At 42.8% G+C, this 20584-nt stretch overlaps 1 protein-coding gene and 1 long non-coding RNA gene across 3 annotated transcripts in view; one reads left to right on the top strand and one right to left on the bottom strand.

The window, feature by feature from the left end:
• Window positions 1-20584, top strand: part of LOC103393001 (uncharacterized) — a 210601-nt gene that overhangs the window by 104107 nt on the left and 85910 nt on the right. The gene's annotated exons all lie outside the window — the stretch shown is intronic.
• The window catches only part of sox9a (SRY-box transcription factor 9a), a 5388-nt gene continuing 3513 nt past the window's right edge, over window positions 18710-20584 (bottom strand). Inside the window, exon 4 of one of the 2 annotated variants that reach the window (XM_017040189.2) lies at window positions 18710-20551. In XM_017040189.2, coding sequence (XP_016895678.1) covers window positions 20123-20551 — 429 coding nt within the window. In that variant the 3' untranslated portion in view covers window positions 18710-20122. 2 annotated transcript variants of the gene reach the window in all.

Genomic DNA, 20584 nt, shown 5'->3' on the forward strand with positions numbered 1-20584 from the left:
GTGAGGTGATGGGCTGACAATGTAAAAGTGGATTAGTCACGGCTGTCGACCTGCGTCGGCACACAGCCCATTAACACTTGCAAAAACACCAAAGGAGCAAATTTTAAACAGTCCATTTGCACATGTACTGTATGTCTGCCTTTGTTGAACTGTGTGTCCGCAGAATGTGACAGTGAAAGTATGCAAATTGATGAGACGCTCATGTGAGTTCAGGGGGAGTTAAACTTCTGCTTCGGAAAACCCTTTTTTTTTTTTTTTTAATAAGTCAGGCTTCAGGACAGCTTCAGTGACTAGGTGTGTAAAATGTGTAAGTGAACTGTTGATAGTTAAAGTGCTGAGTCAGAAATATCTTCCCAAGAATTTCATTGAAGAGATCAAGGTTTTAAAAGAAGATATATTCCTTATCTAATAAGTGGTAGTATGGTAGTAACGTGCTGACCTAGCAGTACACTGTACGGACAGGGTAACAATAGATGACAAACAGGAAGATTTTAAGCTCTACGGTAGTTTGTTGTCATTTGAGATTATTTTTAAAATGTTATGATACCATAATCATCACAGGTCCATATAACAGAAAACAGACGACGCAGGTAAAATCTGATCCAGAACAATTTGTTCAATTATACAGAGCTGGAGAGTGGAAACTGATACCTGGTGTATAACTTCAGGAAAGAGCGCTGCTCTAAAGTCCCTGTATTTAAAGTATGGGGGGGGGGTGTCATAGTATTTTTATTTAATACTGTATTTGTTTTAAACTTGGTACAATATTCCTTTTGGATCGGTTTTATTTTTGTACATAATTTAAAGAAGGGATTGTCATTAGTTATTAGTTTTTTTTTCTTCCTCTTTTGACAAATTCCGTTGTATTTTGTTAATACTTTCGACATTGCTGTTCATTGGTGAAATGAACAGCAACGTGGGTCCTGACCCTGACGAGACCTTTAAAAACTTCGAAGCTGGAAAAAAGAAAAAATTCTAACCACATTTCTTTGTCCCCATCTACACAATATCAACACTAGTTGTCACATGGTTTAACTTTCCCGATGGTTAAAGAACCTCTGACATCTCTAGTCGAGCCGTTATAAACTTTCACTTCTCTCTGTACGGTAGGAGTCGCAGCATGCAGGCACATTTAAAAGTTCACCAGGGCTTCTAAAGAGGAAGCTGCGAAGCTAGAGGTGTCTGTGCTCGCTGTGCTGTCACACATTCACACTGTAAGATGACGTGATGATTGTGATCATTCCTTTTTGAGCAGAACTCATCAAACACTGTGGTCTCTACTTCTCTTTTCTTCTTAAATTGCTCAAAATGTGTTGAGGTTTCCCGGGGTGCTTTCCCTCTGCTGCAGGGAGAAACTAACGTCACACATTCCCAGCCTGTATCATTCAGGGAGCAGATACACAGCATTTATTGCATTATGCTGAGTCTATTGTTTGCATGTTTAACGTGACACTGTGGTTGTATGAGCACGTCATGGCCCGGATTACAAAAGTCCCAATACCGTAGCTTGTCAAAGTTGCAGTAAATGTTTTCGTCTTTCAAAAGGTCAGAAAAATTATTGAGAACAGAACTGAAAGCCTTGTTTTTACAGATTTCCTGTGAACTTCATGATGAATAACACATTAAAAATCACATTTGTAAAAAGAAATTCTTTCTAGGTTTCCTTGGATAAGCATTTCTGCACCCTACAGTTTAACCGTACACTTCAAAACTATAAAATAGTTTGAAATCCCAGCAAAAACAATAATAAAGAACTTAATTTCTTCCTTAATAACCCTTTGGTATTAATAAAGTATCTATCTATCTATCTATCTGTCTGTCTGTCTGTCTGTCTGTCTGTCTGTCTGTCTAACTAAGTATAATATAAGAATTATTGCTCGGTGTAAACCCTAAGAAAGGCAATTGTATTCAAATACAAGAATGTGTTCTTTCTGCAGACCAAATAATTAACCCGGTCCTGTTTTGAGTAAAATATCCAAACTTTCACACTGAACATTCATGCAGATGTCACAAAAAAAGCATTTCCTCTATTGTAAGTCGCTTTTTCACAGAGCCAAAATTTATGGTGAGAACACAGCAGCGAGCAAACAAGCAGGGAAGTGTGGGATGCTCCATGAATACTAATTCTGTGTCTATTAGCCAAACCTTTACTGCATCAGACAGCTGGAATATGCCGGGGGCGGCGAGAAGAAAGCCTTCAACCAGAACACAAATCTTGGTTGTGAAATCTTTCGCTTCCACCACGTCTACGCCAATACTATAAGCAAACGACTGAGGGACTTTTGCCCAACACTGAGCCGTTGGCTAAGTACAGCAGCAATTGGTGTAGCCAGGGATAGTTCCGATTTTGGCAAATCAGGAGGATTGGAGGACATGTAATTAAACCTTTGGAAATGCCAAACTCCTCCAGTAGGAATTAGTCATTTTTACTAGATTAGCACTCTTAACTTGTAAGAATTACACACTGAGGAATCAAGTGCACAGATAGACGAGCTATTCCATTAACTGTAGTTTTATTGCACAGCATCATGCAGTGCCACTGAGCAACAGCATGAGAGTCTGTTACTGTACGTTCAGATTCGGCAGCTCCTGCTCATATCTCGATCCCATAAGTATCGACCCCCCCTGGCTGTAATGTCCCAAACCTCACCCCTATTTAACCAGAGCCAGTCCATTAACAACCTCCATTTTTAGAGGCAGTAAACGAGGTCCTTTTATACGGCTGCGATAAAGAATCTTCAAACTGTACTTAGCAATGGCGGTGCTCTAGGCACTAGACTGTTACATGAAAATAAACCTAATTATTTTCCGTGCTCCTGCTGCTGTGCGTACAACCCCCCGCTCCTCAGTTGCAAACTCATGTTTTGGCCTGGGCTCTTGGGCCTGACTGAGATCAGCCTTCGACGTCTCTGTAACCAAAGAGTAAGACTAATTCACTTAAGCAATAAATGAAACAATGGTCTTAACTCTTAAATCACAACCGTCATCAGATTCTGTCGACTGTAATAATCTGCTAAGTGTCCTCTTTCAGTGCATTAACTCTAACCTTATGTAAGCGGGTTTCTGCAAATACATGACCTGGGAATATATCTGCAAATCTTAATCTAATAATTCCCGTTTGGGAAAGAATACATATGTAAATGAGCTCGGGATGGTTTGCATAAAAGGGACAAATGGTGTAAGTCTGACATGCTACAAACATGAACCATATGTGTTTTCCTCTTTGTCTATAAATGCAGTCAGATGGCTTTGTTCTTGCAGTACCCCCCAGGAGAGGGTTCTGTTCCACCCAGGTTTTCAACTGTTTCCCCTCATCCTCTATCCAGTTCATGCTAGGTCCCTTCAGGCAGCCGCAGACCTCTTCAACGTGCTGCAACTTTGTTTCCTGGAAGATCCAACCTAGAGTGTCCCCCACCAGATAAGGATAGTATGTGTGGGTAGCAGTGATGTGGCTAGAATAACTGCATAATATCTGTGACCATGCCCAGAATAACTGCATTATGAAGGGGAGGTGGACCGGAGGAGCCAGAAGGCACCAGAAACCACAGTTAAAGAGGGAAAAATGAATAGGAAGTCCATGCAAATTCACTAAGAGATTATTTTGCATGTCGTCCCAGAAGCTGTGCTCGGATGGTGGAATTTTGAACAAATCCACCCAACATGGAAATGGCCTTCACAGTGGGGAAACAGGGCTCATTGCTTGGCAGCTCATGTGTACTGCTGGGAATGTGACAATGACAAAAAAAGTGCATTGCCCATAAGTCTTAATAATGCCAATAATTATCACTTTGCACTCTGTCTAGACGAGGAACGGTTAAATTGGGTGTCTGGAGGTGTTTGGGTATTGGGGGGACAGGAGGGGGGCAGTGGCCACTGCTGGAATGGTTGAGTAAAGTGAGCATTCTATTGAGGACTTAGTTTGGCTAATCTCCCCCATGTGACAGCACAGCCAGATTTGCTGCCATGGAATGCCACAGGCTGTTGTGCCGGGGACAAAAAGAGACAGAGGCTTAAGCTACAGGGGGGCAACACTCCATGGTCCCCGAGAGCTGCGCAGCAACGCCAAGAGAAAAAAAAACAAGTTCTCAGGGTTTGCACACACACACACAAACACACCCCTTCCTCTCAGACCCGCAGCTCCCCCCCAGAGAAGCCAACACCTACAGCGGTCATCTCCAGGAGTGCACCCTCACGTGTGGGCGAGCATATGGACACCCATGCATCTTGGGAGGTGTTGTGCAAACATCCGAGCCGCCTCTCTTTCTCCTTCTCCCTGTGTGTGTGTGTGTGTGTGTGTGCTGGGGGGTCTAACTCTTCCTCTGTCCCTGGTGCATCCATCGGTCTCTGTCCTGCTTCACTCCCAGCTTTCGGGCAACATCTGGTTCACAGCCACACAGGGTACATAGAGTTTTCCCATGAATACCACAACCGTGGCAAGAACAAACAATATGATCCTCAGGGGTGTATAATTCTCCCACCACTCACTGTTTTTCTGCCGTTCTCTTATGTTGCGTACACTAGTTTAGAAGAACAAAAAAAAAGATTATGCTGCATCCAACTGAGCCTTTTGACAACTGCCAACCAAGTCAATATTTAAGTTGCACTGATTTATTTCTATTATTGAAATAATACTGGCGTAATAATAAGACTCATATACTGTATATATTTATATATGACTAGGGTTAGCTGGGGGCTAATGAAAAAGTGAGCCAAATACTACTTTCTCAGAATCTTCCAGATTGAATGAAAGGTTCAACAGTTCAAGTAGTGCCAAACATAATCGTTAATAATTAATGGAAGTACCCATTAGTAACTGGCACAGTCATATCTGATCCTCATCTCTATATTTGTGTTACGCAAAACACATCAAACAGCGTAAACACCTCATCTATTTACTGTGCCGTTAAACTGAGAAGGGACATTAGCATACTCAGCACTAAGGCGTGGCACCGGCTTCTTTATTTACTGTAATTGCTTTTGTTTTTTGACAGAACAAATCTTACAGACAGTCTTGCTTCTGTTTTTGTCCCTGATGTTAAATTTCCTCCAAACTGCTGACATCGTTGACCTACTTAAATACCAAAACTACCAATGAGGACGATGAGACAGTGAACTGACAACACACAACATTGTCTGTCAGCTGTGCAGCTGGTTGTATTGAAAAGCCGTCACGGAATATCAGGATCAGCACTGTACCAAGTATAGTGAGTATTTGTATGAAATATCAAGTATGATAATATGATACCGATACTGGTATGAGCACTGATGAATTCCTAAGGATCAAAAATAAATCCTTATTTCTATTAAATATACAGGTACTTGGACATTTTTCAGCAGCCTTGTAAACTGAGGTTCAGATCCTTCTTTTTTTGTGCTCTCAGCCGACAGTAAGTAAAGTGTGTGACAAATTCAAATCCTTCTACAGCTGACTGGCCTTTCAAAAAGCAGTCAAATCCCCCAGAGCCCCAGATCTCCAGTCTGGTACCAATGTGAAAATCCTTGTCAAGTATGGGTAAGGACATGCAGCCCTCTTAACCCCACCCTCTTTTTCCCCTCTGCCCCCTCCGACGCTTTAATTAAAGATATAATCAGGATTTGCATCACAATGGCAGCCGGGGCTCTTACCATTAGTGGCCCGTTTGCGATCAGAACTCTAATGAAAATGTAACATCACCTAAGCCCTTCTTCATAGATTCTCAGATTAGCCATAGCGGACTAGTGGAGAAAGCTCGGACCTTGAGTTGGTTTAATTCTTTTGTATGTTAAGCATGGGCACACTAAACCCTGCGTGGACAAATCCTCTTGAGAGGGGCTAAGTGGCAGGGCCGAGTGAGGAGAGAAGAGGAAAGGGTGGCAGAGAGGAGAGAGGACAGGAGAGGAGGACAGGAAAGGATGGGAGTCAGCTATAGGCGGCTCAGGCAAGGCTAGACCCTTCCTCCTTGCCTGCCTCCGCCCCATTGCCCTCCCCCCTCAGCTGTCCCGGGCCACAATAGGCTGAGCATCTTTTGTGGCATTAACGGTTTGCAGGAGCGGGGGAACAATGTATGAGAAGTGAGGAGCGCGGGGTTCCCACACATAGAACCAACGTGTCCTCACACCCCCACTTAGCCACCACTCAAAGACGGCAAACCTGCACACAGCTGATCGCCCCCTCACCTCCCCCCTGCGCCCCCCTTCCACACAAAACACACTTTCCTCGACATGCATGTAAACACACACACACTTCCAAAGCAAACACTCACACACTGCAGTACACGCCGTTGCTCCGACACAGATATTTTCTCATGTTTAATGCATTAGTGAGAATTTATGACATGAAATGCAATTAGTGATATAGATGAATATATATGACTGGTGACACGATGTAGGTCTGGGGAAAATCCTTTTGTTTGTCTGGTTTGTCTGGGATCTTGATTAATTTGTACTGTCATGTGAGGGAGGGGTCTTTCGTCCAGGGGGTGCAGGATGGGAATGTGACCACTGCACGTTTAATTCTGTCAAACTGACTGACAGTGAACCCACGTCGTTCGGGGAGAATTGTAACTGACTGACTAGTTAAACAGCAGATTTAATTTTCTTTATTCTCTTAAATGTGTAGTTTTGTTAGACCGGCCATCGTCAACTGTCTATCTATCTATCTATCTATCTATCTATCTATCTATCTATCTATCTATCTATCTATCTATCTATCTATCTATCTATCCATCTATCTATCCATCTATTCATCTATTTTAAAAAAGTGGTTCTGCGGCATATATTTCACCCACTAAGCATGTGTATGTTTTAATACATAACAGACAGCAAAATGTCATGCATATTTAGATGCACACATGAATGCCAGCTATTTGCACTAAACTTTAGTGTAAATGTGTTTAGCCATCAAACAGCTCAACACACCAGTGTCAGCTACTGCATTATTAGCCCTGAACTGTGTGAACCCTTGGGACGGCAGAGTGATTAAACCAAAATACAGAAACATGTTAAATATGAATTGTGCTCGTGTCTAGATGCCATCTGTTTGAGTGCTTTCCCATTAATCATGAGTTCTGCGTGCATGCGTCTGGAGCGTGCCCTGGTCACCCTGTCAAAATGTTATCCTCATAATGTGGAATAACGTGTCCTCACCCCCTCCCTCTCCCTTCTGCTCCTCCTCCGCTCTCTCGTCCTCCATCATCCAATTTAGCGGTGTGTGGCACCAGTGGATTCCCACACTTTGCAGCTCTCGGAGCTGACAGACCCAATCAGAGGCTGAATCAGTATTAATTTTCAGCCACCTGTGCCAGGCTCTTTGCTGTTGCTAGTGCTGTAGCACCCCTCACTCACCCACCCCCTGCTCTCCATCCCTGCCCCGGGGTCTGCCACCGTCTCCCAGGGCAACTGGCACACAGTGTGCAGTGCAGTCCATTTGTCACCAATTGTCAGCATTTAGCGGGGCAGTGATGTGTGGCAAGATGAGGGAAGGTGGGAGGGATGAGGGGGCAAGTAAAGGGGGCAAAAGAGTTCCCTCCACAGGGATGGGGACCCCTCTGTGTGTGTGTGTGTGTGTGTGTGTGTGTCTGTGTGTGCAGACATTTGTTTATATTCTCTTGTTTTTCTCTCTTGACTTGACTGAAAAGTTTGACTCAGGTAGAAACTTCCTGCTTACACTGTGTTAGTGCTTCTTCTCCTTCTTCTTCTACTTCTCTTTTATCTTGATATTTTCATCAGCTGAATAAATATATATATAAAAACCACAGTAGTTATTACAATTTAGCAGTATTGGGTTTAGACTAATGTTATTCTCCTAAACTTCACATTCTTACAGAAAATATTCCAGTGGCAAAGACCTAGTTTCTCTTCATTTTTCCGGAGCAGGGAGGCACAGGTATGATTGCAGTAGAGTCTGTACTCTTGTCAAGCTGAAGTTGAGCAGTTGAAAATTCCACCTCACTGAAATTATATGACGCCCTCTTCAGTCCAAGGTTGACTACGGAGCTCGGATTCTGAATGGCTGCCATCAGAAAGTGACACCCAGGTATTTTCTTCAATTTGCCGAGGCAAACAGAGATGAAATGCTTTTGATACACATTCCGCACAAATGGGCCTTTTCATAGACTGCCAGGCAAAATGTGTTGACTTGGCCTTCGCTTCAGGTGCCTCCAACAATTATGAAAATATGACGGGTGTAATCTCTAACAGTGCTCGGTGTGTGTTTAAGTGTAAGTGCATGTGAAACCGTGGGTGTTTTTGGCAGGTTGCTGCTCTGCTTGGTGCCACTGTGCAGTCTGTCCTAATGGAGTTTCAGTAGGGGGTGCACTAATTGCCCAAGCGTCTTTCTTCTGCTCTCCTCCCGGGCTGTAGTGAAAGAGAACGGGTCTTGGGACACGTTCTGGAGATCAGCCTGTGTAAACACCAACTGACCATTCCTGCGCCCATATGGAAGAGATCATCACACAGAGGCTAGTGTGACGCCTGTCATAGTGGGGCCATGGGATCACATTTACCCCCACCCATTCCCCTAAATATCTCTGAGGTCCTCTTCCTCTGAATACCTCTCCCCAGAAAATACATTCAAATCTGTCATCAGAGCTTACAACCTGGCCAGTACTCCCCGCCTGGTTCTTAGTCACATACTGAACCCCTGGCCTTCCTGTATTTGCTAATGGATCATGGACGGTATTATGATACAAGTATTGCTCAACCCATTAACAAATACTTGTCTGTATTCAAATTGCTCTCAAATGCAAAAACAAGTTGTGGAATATCTAAATCTCACACATTAAACTGTGTCCTGAACATTGGAGGTTAATGAGGAGCGGTGTAATTACTGAGCAGAGGACTTGCTTTTTCTCCTCATGGATGACTGCTTTGGTATTAACTCATTACCCACAGTTCTGACCATGCAATTAGGCCTCGCACTGCAATTAAGGCTGCGTGTCACGCCTCACTAGTCACTCCACACAAGAATCAGTGGCTGTGCAGCATAGCTGCTACCGCTCATCTCCAACCTCTGGGTGAACACGGGGCTTGGTATAGTAATTGTAATGACAGCTATTGTTCCTGCCAGTCTAATCTGGTGTGTGTTATTGATCCTTCAGTTCCTGAAGTGTGTTTGGGAGTCAGGCACAGCTGTGTGTGTGTGTGTGTGTGTCTGTGCCGTTTGAAGCTGCAGCAGCATTTCGGTGACTCCTGGTCGTCTGGACGTCTGTACGGGTGGCCCGGGGACAATGCTTCCCATCTGGAAGCAGCTTCTCCTGCATCTGAACTATCTGATGGATGGGGAGAGCTCTCTAGGATGTCCAGCTGAGGCTGTCGACAGGAACACAATCAATCACCCCCTTCTGTCCACGCTGACGAGCCTGCACCCCAACTTAGGCCCTTAGGTCAAGGGTTCTGTCAAAGCATCTCCAGATCTTTACATCCCATTCTTGACCACTTGCAAACTAATTTGATAAGCTTAAGTGTATCTGTTTGCGGTTGGAGTGTTAATTGAACCGCATTTTAATTCTATGGTCAGGGAGAGATAGCAATGTACGGCCAGAGTCCTGTTTTTTATAAAGCCTCAAAATCAGCATACTAACTTAGATCCCTTGTCTTAGTGAATATTTTGTTTTATTATATTGTATAATTGGTTGACTTTGGCCTTTATTTGTGGCATGTATCTTAGAGTTGCTATTGACAGAAAAGCAAACATTACTAAATATTGTAATGTTCAGTTTGGCGTATCAGATAAAATACACAGATTTATAACGCATTTGAACTAACTCTCATCAACAGTCATTAATACATCTTTAAAACAAATTGTTTTCTGACAACCTAAATATTTCTACCTCAGTTATCGCAGCTCCACATTCTAGACAGTCCTTACTTTATGAACAATGTGTCTCCAAATGTGAGTCGTTTTGACAGCTTTGCGATCTATTATCTTGTCAAGTCCTCAGACACAGAGTGGAAGTGAAAAACAGGCATTTCAACCTATCGCCTCCCAAGTGATGGATGGCGTTTCAAACTGATTTTCCATTGCTCTGGAGACGACACTTGTCAGGAGACGTCTCAGGTTTCTGGCATCGGTTCTCGGCTGCTGTTCTACAGACACAAGTAGACCTACCTACGCTACAGGAGTGTGGAGCCTGAGTGATGGCCACAGTGATTTCATTTATCTAATGGCAGCATAAAAACATAAGTCAAGTCATATTTGGATCTCTAGATAAAACCAGGTGCCGCGCCAGTTGGAGGCTTTTCCTCCTGTTGCTCAGTTGGCCCACCTCAGTACTTGTCAGTCATAATGACAAATGGCAGCGCTTGATGAAACAGTGGGGTTACATCATCGCCTCCCTAATGAGGCAGCTCACAGCAGGAGGGGGATAAATGGAGTGATGCAAGCACTTCAGAGGGACAAAGGGGTAGAAATGGACAGAGGAGTGACCATCGACTGCTAACTTGGTCGGGTCTGGTTTTTAACTAAAGCGTACATACAACTTTGTCTTTTGCTTCATAAAGATTCATGAGGACTTCATTGATGCAAAGACAACCCGCATGGGTCAGTCATAAACTGTGGACACACAAACAAAAAGCAAGATATGAAGAGAAAGATAATCGATTGGTTCTTTGTTGTCAAACAGTGCGAAACCCTGTGTAAAAATGTTTTTAAATGTAAATTTAATTTATCAGGTTAAGAAATTTGAATCAAACTTTTCATGTAACAAACAGATCTCTTGGTTCAGAGTTGTATCAGTCAGGGTTTCAGGTGAAGTGGAGGAGGTGATGCTGGTCTTTGAACATACCCAATTAAATTCTGCTCATTGATCTCTCATCACTATGAAATGTTTTGTTGTAAATGTAATTTATAGTCAATATACACTCCGAAGCAGTTTGGACTTCAGTGCAATGAAAATTTGTAAAATAGCGTTTCACATTTTAATCATAGGATCAGATGGGCAGGAATAAAGCATAATCTGTGGTTCTAAAAGTGTGTGATAAGTAGAGCTCTGGAAGGAAAATTTAAATTTCAATATACCGCCTAGTCTCAGAAGGGCACTCAGTGAAACTGCCAAATGTCTGTGCGGCTGGTGGCCTGTTATGTATATATATTTAAAATGGAGCAAAGCAGTGACAACAAAGTATAGCAAACTGTAATCTTATGTCCATTTATAATAAATATATTGGGGGTTTTTTCTATTACTTATTAAAGTGTTTTACTTTACAAACAGGGGGCGCTTTAGTAAGAGTTTGACATGAACTATCTCCGTTTTATTGACAAGGTATTTGACTGACTGTGGTTTTATCTGAATGTGGAATGAATGTAGTCTGGTAGCATCAGCAGCTGGCAGACCAGAGGACGTTCCCTATGGGCTTGTGTCACTCTGTGTCTTTATGCCCGGCTTGGACCTGGCACTGGAGTCTGAGAGGGAGATTATCTGGCCTGTCTGCCTGCAGGATTTCATAGGGTCTGAGTTTTTGTGCAGCACTGGAGCTGGCTGGGAGTGCGCCCACTGAAAAAAGGGGCGAAATGTGTTTGACATACACTCACTGCACACTGTTGGGGAGGCTGGAACAGCAGGATACGATTAATGACCACAGAATAAGATTGTTACAATATGGCTTCCCTCACCCCCGCCTCCCTCACTGTGGGGCTGTCATATTTCACAGACTTGCCTGTCTGTGTGTGTTTGCAACGTGTTTGTGTGTCTGTGTCGGGAAGGAGCCCTTTATCCTCTCTTTTTGTTTCTCTGACTCTCTTCCCCTCTCTCTCTTTCTCGCTCACTCTCTCTCTCTGTCTCTCTCTGTCTCTGTTGGCGAGGGTCATTGATATGCAACAGTGCCTTCCTGGATCTTACAGGAGAACTGCAGAGTTCGTTCTCATGGTCATTTTGAAGAACCTGTGAATACAAAGGGTTAAACAGATCACTAATGAACGGATAGCAACGAGAACAGAAATTAAGTAGCCGTGACGTTTACAAGTTTGTTTTGAGCAGTTGTTCATCACAGTAAATTTATAACGGTGCAGACATTGCGTTACTGTCTTGACCAAACGTATGTGTTTGTGATTCTGCGGTGATGTTTGTGTCATTAATTAGCGTCAACACTTTACATTTCAATTTGCTGAACAAGTATAAAAACAAGCCTTTTGGTTTACACAGAAACCTCAGAAAAGAAATCTGGAGACCAAATGTTGCCAGATTGTTTTGGAGGCTCCTACCAATGATCATCAGGGCTTTAGGGGTAGAAAAAAGCTATAGGGGCAGTAATATCCTGGGGTGCAAAGGGCAGGAGGTGAGAGGGATGTTCTCAGCCTTTTGCACATGAACACATGCGTAACTGAACCTGCACTGTGATGTTTGTTGACATGTCCTGGTCAGAATTTTAAAAAGATTTCACAGCAATTGTGGAGGAAAGGGGACACCAAGATTGAGATTTTTTTTCCCTGTTGAGGTCATGTCAGGGCCGAGGCCATTTAAATATTAAAGCCTAAGGAGCACAAGTGGGCAGAGTTTGGGGATATATTCGTCTGTAGTATTATTCCAACAGACAAGATTCATTTTTGAATAAAAATTGGACGAAAAAAAACCTTTTAACTGGCAACAAAATATGCTGTGTTGCACTCGGTAAGTCTGGCTTTACTGCCTATAAATACCAAATGTCTGTCTCTAGATTCTGTTTTTTCCTGACGTCTCCTTGGAATTTCACAGTAAGTTAGGAAAAGTGACTTGAGAAAAGGGATGAGAAAGGAAAAGGGAGGGAGGCGGGTGAGGGGCAGTTGGGGCTGGATGTACTGTCTGGCAGCTTTGGCTCCGTTCTTGGGCTCGACACTCACTCATTTATTGAAATCCCACTGTGTGATCCTGCTCTAAAGCAAGAGATTCATATTTCTGCTCTATCACGTCCACGTCAGAAGGACACTTAATGGGCAGATGTTTCTGATTTTTTTTTTTGTTAGTGTCTCTTTCTCCAGATGTATTGGACCCTTTTTCATCGTTTCGTGACTCGGAAAATGAGACACAAAAACATAGCTACCAGTATCTCTTTCAGTCCTTTTACGGCGAAAGTTAAGAAAGAATGTTAATTTTTATGCCTTTACCATATGGTAGACATCGTCACCATCACCATGTGTTTGAAACGCACACCTGTCCTGCACCGCTACTGCTGCAAAGCACTGTGGGAGATCCTTACCCTGATGATTTCTAAGAATTTAAATTATTTTCTTTAAATTAACTACACCTGTCAAGACAGAACGGATTTTAAATCGAGTGTGCTGAACTGTAGCCCACAACCAGAGGAAGGTGAGCGTTTGACAGACACAGCGATAAGGATCGGGCATCTGTTAAAGCAAATGCTCTTTAAAATTAGAGACACATAAAAGCTTCCTGCAGAGACTCCCCCTACGCCGCGTTTCAAAGTATTCCCTTCTGCACAAAACTGCTGATGCTTCAGAGGTACTTGCAAAGTACTAAACTGCCTGTGGAGAAAATAATAGGGTGCAGAGCAGAACAGACCGAGCTCTGCCCAACCCCCATCGAAATACTGCTACCAATTAATGCCCCAAACAGGAGACCGCATGTACCTTCACTGAAGCCAGCATGAGTAATTCATCGTTTGGAAAATCCAAAATCTATCTGTTTACCTGCAACTCTAAATTATGGACAATCCTTTAAGGGGTGAGAGTGGCCCCTCATGATTCACTCCGTTGTCACGGCACACATTTAAATTTTGTGTAACAGAAGACGTCATTTGTATTTAGGTATAACTTTTTTCTAAGATACAAGATGTAAGCAAAAGAACAGGAAAAAGCAGATGACCACATTTTAAAGTCAGAAAGAAGGCTCAATCTTATCACAGTTTTTTCTTTTTAATTATTTTTCTTTAAAATATACAGACCCTGTACAACGGCTGCCCTCAGAGCAGCAAGTAGGCTAAAGCAGCATTAGCCGTGCAGCTTGGTGTGGGTTTAGCTGGGTAAAAACACTGAACTAATCAGTGGTAAATAATAATTAATTAGTAACATCTAATAATGATCTAATAATAATACTCGAATAATTATTAAGTAGAACGGTAATTGTAAAATAATGTGTGAACAGGGGTCAGACGGTAAGGCTGCTAAAGCCAAGCTGTTGTAATGCAGGATGACAGAGACAGTGAGAGGGAGAACCACACTGTCCGCAAACGGAGGTTCTCCCATTATTTTTGAATTTGTCCCTGACAAATGTTCACAGAACACAAGGCATTTGTTCTAAACTGTGACCAAGCAGCAAATGTTTTACAGCCACATCCAGTTCACTGCAACATGTGCTCTGACGACAGGTCTGTGAAAGGATCACTGGGAGAGACACTGTACCCTCAGCTACAAAGCACTCAAAAACTCTGAAACAAAACATGCAGAGGATGGCAGATTTTTCTAAAAACAACCCCCCCAAAAAACCGATCTGTAAACCTATGGTGGCGGAATGTCTGACATAGAAAATGACCCTGCTGGGTTTCGTATGTGACCTTGTGTCTCCGTGACAAACTGTGTAATTAATGGGTTTACTTCCAGGTTAGGCTCTGAGTGAGTGTCTCTCAGGAATCTGCAGTTGTCCCTGAACTTTACTTTTACATGTTTGTTGGGGTATTAATGTATTTAGACAAGGGATTAGGTTTTACTGGTAGTCCCAGAGATGGAATGAACAAACAGGGGTTAGGTGTGTTTGATATACTGGGCCGGTGAGTAAAGAAAATGCTGTTCATAATGGTCTAACAGGACTATGAACACAACATGCATAGGTTAGCTGTTGAATAATCAGGATTAATCATGATTAAGATGGATAAAATACATTTATCTAGATATATATTTGTACATATGTCACGTATATATGTATGTATATATTTATTTATGTGTAAATATACACTTTCCCATTGTTATCCAACCACCTCTAGTAATCCCAGTTTAGATCTGCACTGTTTGTGCTTCAGCAGCTTCATAAATAACAGGCTGCACAGCAGTAACAAGAAAAGGTCATTATGATCCACTTCTGGCTATTGTAAACAACGGTGTGGCTGAAGTGCAAACGGGTGAAACATCACAGAAACGTGTCTACACACAGTACACTTAAGCCTCGAGGATCAACAGCCAGAGTTTGACTTTCATTCAGCTCTTGTGACCTGTGAAGATGGTATCAATTTTGATGACACGCTGACTTGGCCCATCTCGAACATCGGGTGCTCTCGGTGCATGCTCTCTTTTAGATGATACAGTATGTTGTGCAGAGATTCACCAGGTACGGACGAGGAAATAAGCACAGGCAAACGGCTGTGTCTGTAGGCGGCAGGACAGCTGTTCTCTCATTGGCTAAATTGAAGACAAATGTAATTTTATTTAATTTAAAAAATCCTTAAATGTAATTTTATTTAATTTAAAAAATCATCACTCAGAAACCTTTTACTGAGGCTGCCTAATCTGATTAATCACAGGGTAGCTGTGGAGGTATCACGATTAATCATGACTAATCATGATTTTAAGAATTACAGTTAATCATGATTAATCAACATTTTTAATATCGTTTAAACTCTGAACTTATATTATCCTCTGACTCTCTGTGCTAAATGCAAACCCACCCACGTCCAGCCCTCACCTACCTTCCTCCCAGACTGAGCTGGAGCTCACGAGGACTCGGACATAGTTAATGGGATTATGGTAATATAATTTTGTGACGCTGACCCCGGGCTAGTGCCAGGTTTCTTCCACATCCTTAGACAAAGGCTGGGAGCTCACCAAGGGTTTCAGCAAGCCGGCCAAGCTGGGCCTCCTGGCACAGACTGATGTCCTCATGGGGCCGGTGCAAGATGGATGGCTGTGGGGCAAAGTCTCACTTCCTAATTCTCCTCCAACAGTGAGCGAAATTGAAAGGTGACAAGTGGGGAGAGTAAAATTAAATATGATACTCAGTATCATATATAATGAATATGATACTGAAAAAGTTAATGTCGATGACTGCTGCACATGTAAAGCATAATTTTAGAAAGAAAGAAAAAAAGTCCGGATCTAAGAACTGAGCTTAATCAGATCGTAGTAGTTCTTGATCTGAGAGTGTTCCTTCCATGGAAACCAACGTGTGGTCTAACTGTCTGTCCACATGATTCAGCCACAATTTCCTATAAATGTGTTTTGGTGGTTCGACACAAAGATACAGAACAAGGATTTTATTGACTGAACTGAATGTGTTAGTCAACTGTCTCAGTTCATTTTCTAAACAGACGTGACAAGTATGGGCCTTAGAAACTGTAGTAGTACACATTATATATTAAATACATAAACACATTTTATCACATATTTATATTCCTCTATCTTATTTCAACAGAAACTTTTTAGTCATGTCCTATTATTTCCTTCACAGATGTAGCTTTTTCTTTACGCTCCCTTACAATCCAGCCTTTATGAGTTAACCTGTTCATTGACAACCACCTCAGAATGACACGTGTACAGTGTGACCTCATCATTACTTTGCTTTTGTGGCTTTTTACGGATGTGGTTTTTAAAAAGGTTTTACATTTTTAATATTACAAATGTGACTGACTTGTGTTTTTACTGTCTTTTTAAGGAGTGTTTCAACTTTTCCGGAACATTGTAGTTTTAGTGACCTGGATGTGTCTTGTGTGACCAAAGTTCTTGCGGCTCTCCTTTTAGTTTGCGGTATATTTTGTACTCGTGACCGTGAGTTTATCAACAGATACCCCCCTACTCACCCACCCCCTGTTCCTTTTGTTTTCCTCTTCCTTTGCCTTCAGAAAGACCACCCATAGGGTTCGGAGGGGACCGACGTCTCTGCGGAATAATAATGGGGTCGTCCTGGGAAAGCTGCCCACCAAAAAAAGGAAAAAAATTGCTCTTGTTTCCGATCCTTTCTCAGAAATATTCATCAGGACGCTCCTGCTGTTTGGGGTGGGAGGTGTGTGTGTGTGTGTGTGTGTGTGGGGGGGGGGCAGCCCTACCACGGCCTATCTACTTACTGAGTGGGGTGCTGTGCTACTGCCAAGACCTTCGGAGCTGAGGTCAGCAGGCTGAAGCTCGTGCTTTAGAAACATCTTGCCAATCTATTTCATTTACAAAATGTAGAGTCTGAAAGTAGAAGAACACGGCTGCTCTAGTTCTCTGTGTGTGTGTGTGTGTTAGAGTGTGTGAGTTTAAATGCTGTAGAACTTACTGCACAGAAGGTTGTTAAAGTGGGACAACATTTCAGAAGACTGCTCGTGTCATCATCTGAACATCAAGAGGGAAAAAAAAACCTTGAAAACCTGACCTTTGTTTACCGCGGTTGACCTTTTACTTGTTAGCCACACGGAACTCGTTGGCAGCTGTTGGGCTTCGAGGCAACAATGTACATCAGGAAACAATTGAGTTGTACATCCTGTGTTTATTTACATCTGGACACAGTGGTTTACTGCTGCCAATAGCATGACATCAAACTTTGAATTTCACTGTATGTGCTCTTTCACTCTGAGAGTGATTCTTACTCTTTCTTCGCAGAAAATGTTTATGTCCACAGAAAGGCAAAAGTTTGTTGAATTCAGGAGGACGTACTCCTCCCCCTTGTCTCCCCCACCCACCCCCGAGCTGTCATTGACTCCCTTTGCCCTGTTGGGCCCCGGGGGCCCCTGCTACTTTGCTGCCCAGCTCCAGATCTAAATCGCTGGAGATCTTGTGAAGTATGTGCCCTTGGGCTCTCTGTGGGAGGTTTGAGGGAAGGCCGTCAGACATCTTGACAACAGAATGTGGAATTAGTTCTGTCAGTGACACGACCAGCTTAAATAACAGCTACGTTGATTATTATCTACCTTTCTTATGTCAGCAAATTCTCACAAGTCAATTTCTGTCGGATGATTCACCAGTCGTGATGCAAAACAGAAAATAAGTGGAAGACAGTGGATGAAAACATCAACTGTGGCCTCTTATTTAGCGTTGATGCAAATATTGACCACTGTGGTGAATGTGGTTCCTCTCTGACACATGATCATCAGACTGTGAATTTCTTGAGGTTTTCCGTTGAAATAATGAATTGTTTTTCCCACTAAGCACATACTTGTTTTAGTTTTATTCACTTTTGATTAATCCTGAAGCAGAAATTACAAAATCATTTTGAATTGTTTTTGTACTGTATCTACAATGACTGGTAAATAGGGCTAATCATTCCACTCTTGTTTTGAGTAAAGCCTGTTTTGGAGTCAGCTCAACATGAAAAAAAAGAAAATTCTTGCTAGTCATCACAGTGTGATGAGGTGAAGCAGTGGGGGCGGCCAGGGGGACGTTTGGTCCAGCTGATGTGAGGAAAGAGACGTCATCTCTGAATGTGCCTGGCATTTCAACACACCGCCGTAGGACCTGATTGTGTTTACACTGTCACTGATTTATTAAGGTCACTTCTATTGCTGTATCAAATGGCCGGTAATGGATAAACAATATGCAATGAGTAGTTTGTTTCTTTAACCGCTCATGTATACAAGCAGGGGGAGCCGGGTGGACATACATCTTTCCAATGGGCCGTGGCACTAGTGGACCCCTGACCTCATAGTCTGAGAGCCGAGAGGGACCCCACCCCCGCACCCCCAAAGATAACCAAAGTTAACTGCAGAGTCTGTCATTTAAAACACTTATATTTGTTAGCATTATTTAGATCCCTTTAAAATATATGTATATTTAATGCTGAGCTGAAAGTGTAGCTAAGAATGTTGGCGTGAAAAAAACAATTGCACTCAGTTTCATATATTTCTCAGTGTTTCGTTTTTATTGCAAACAATATAATACAAAAAAAAGGTAGGCTTTTAAAACAAGGGCATGTTTATCTACGGAAACTGCATTAAGATGACAAAATGAGAACTAATGATAGAGATTATAAAATGTGGAACAAAAAAAGTATCTTGTTGATTCCAGCAATTTCTTCACAAACTGATGTGGCCTCCATTGACATCTATATACTGGTTAGACGGAAGCTTCCAGTTTTTCTTCAGAGTCATCTGTACACAACTAGAGGGAACTTTTATACCAAAACATTTACAAATGATAAATAAACAAATTTCTACCACATGTCAGCATACTTTTTCACTGAACGCTCAGTTAGCTGCTGAGGAATTAAAAAAAAGAAAGATAATTGCAAATAGTTATTTTCAAATAAAATTAATGCTAAAAAATAAATTAGGGGGAATAAAAGAGTGTTAGGAAAAAGAGAATGACTGAAGACAACCACAGCTCAGACCTGCTGGCTGCTGAGGAGAGGCAGGTAAATATGGCCACTTCCTGCATCCCTTCAGCAGACCTGTCCTGTGGTTTTGGCGTTGCAGTGCCAGCGGACGGAGCCTCGCTGCTGCGGCTGTAGAGGCACCGATGGTTTCAAGGCTGAACCCGGAGAAAAGCGAGTTATGTTCAGTTACATCTAAGAACAAAGTTAAGGCCTCCAGCTTTAGGGCACCTGCTATAGGATTTAAGCAACTGAGCTAAAGCAAAAAAAAAAAATGACTAAGAGAGAAGAGGAATGTTTGACTAATTCTCTGATGACACAGTCATATCATGGTCAAATATTAAAATCTGTTATCAATGTGCATCGCTCAAACCTTGCATCTCATGGAAAAATACAATAAAATATGTACAGTACAAAAACATTCCGAAACACAGCGTAAGCTATGACAGGGTGGCAGTGTCAGGAAACCCTAGGTTTTATATTCTCTGTTCAAAAATACACTTGTCAGAAGTAAGGCCACTGAGGGTTTGTCTCTTCTCTGATCCACATTGCTGCTCCGTAAAGATCTGTTAAACCTGCGAATCACGACGTCGATGACACTGATTACAATGAGAATGGCAAGAGCAGAACACATACACAGTACATACTAAAATATTCATAACCAGTATGTCCTCACAGAGGAGTTGACTTTTTTTTTAAACATTAAATCTAAAAAAATATAATCACAATTCCAACCGATACAAAAGGCACTGTCGTGAGCCAATCCAAAGATATATTTTCAGTACTATAAAAAAGTCTTCGTCAGGTTTTTTTTCTAATGGCAACGATGTTTACGTGTGCGTATGTTTTGGTGTGTGTGTGGGATGCAGTGGCGGGAAACGGCCACCGGGCAGTTAGAGTCAAGTGGTGAGTGTTGTTGAGTCAGTGCTGAGGCTGCCTCCTCACGGTCTGGACAGTTGTGTGTAAATGGGCTGCTGATCCCAGTGCTGAGGGCTGTGGGTCTGGGGCACGGAGGGCACGCCGGTGGTGTCAGCGATCGGGGTGTACATGGGCCTCTGGCTGGAGCTCATGTAGCTGAAGGTGGAGTAGAGACCGGAGCCCTGACCGGCTGCATGGCTGTAGTAGGAGTTGGCACCACTTTGGTGGTCTGAATAGTCATACTGTGCTCTGGTGATGGAGGGGTAGGAGGAGGTGCTGTAGTGCTGCAGGTTGAAGGAGCCGTAGGTGATGTGCTGAGGAGAGCCCTGCTGCTCACTGTAGTGACTGGGACTCAGCTGCTCTGTCTTGATCTGTGTGGTTCTTTGTTGACCTTGCTGACCTTGCTCACCTCCTCCGCCCAGTGTGGTCAGAGAGTGCTGCTGCTGCTGCTGCTGCTGTTGCTGGCGCGGGCGCTGCTGGTGCGG

The sequence above is a fragment of the Cynoglossus semilaevis genome, chromosome 17 (genome assembly GCF_000523025.1).
Source record: "Cynoglossus semilaevis isolate Cse_v1.0 chromosome 17, Cse_v1.0, whole genome shotgun sequence".
Classification (NCBI taxonomy): domain Eukaryota; kingdom Metazoa; phylum Chordata; class Actinopteri; order Pleuronectiformes; family Cynoglossidae; genus Cynoglossus; species Cynoglossus semilaevis.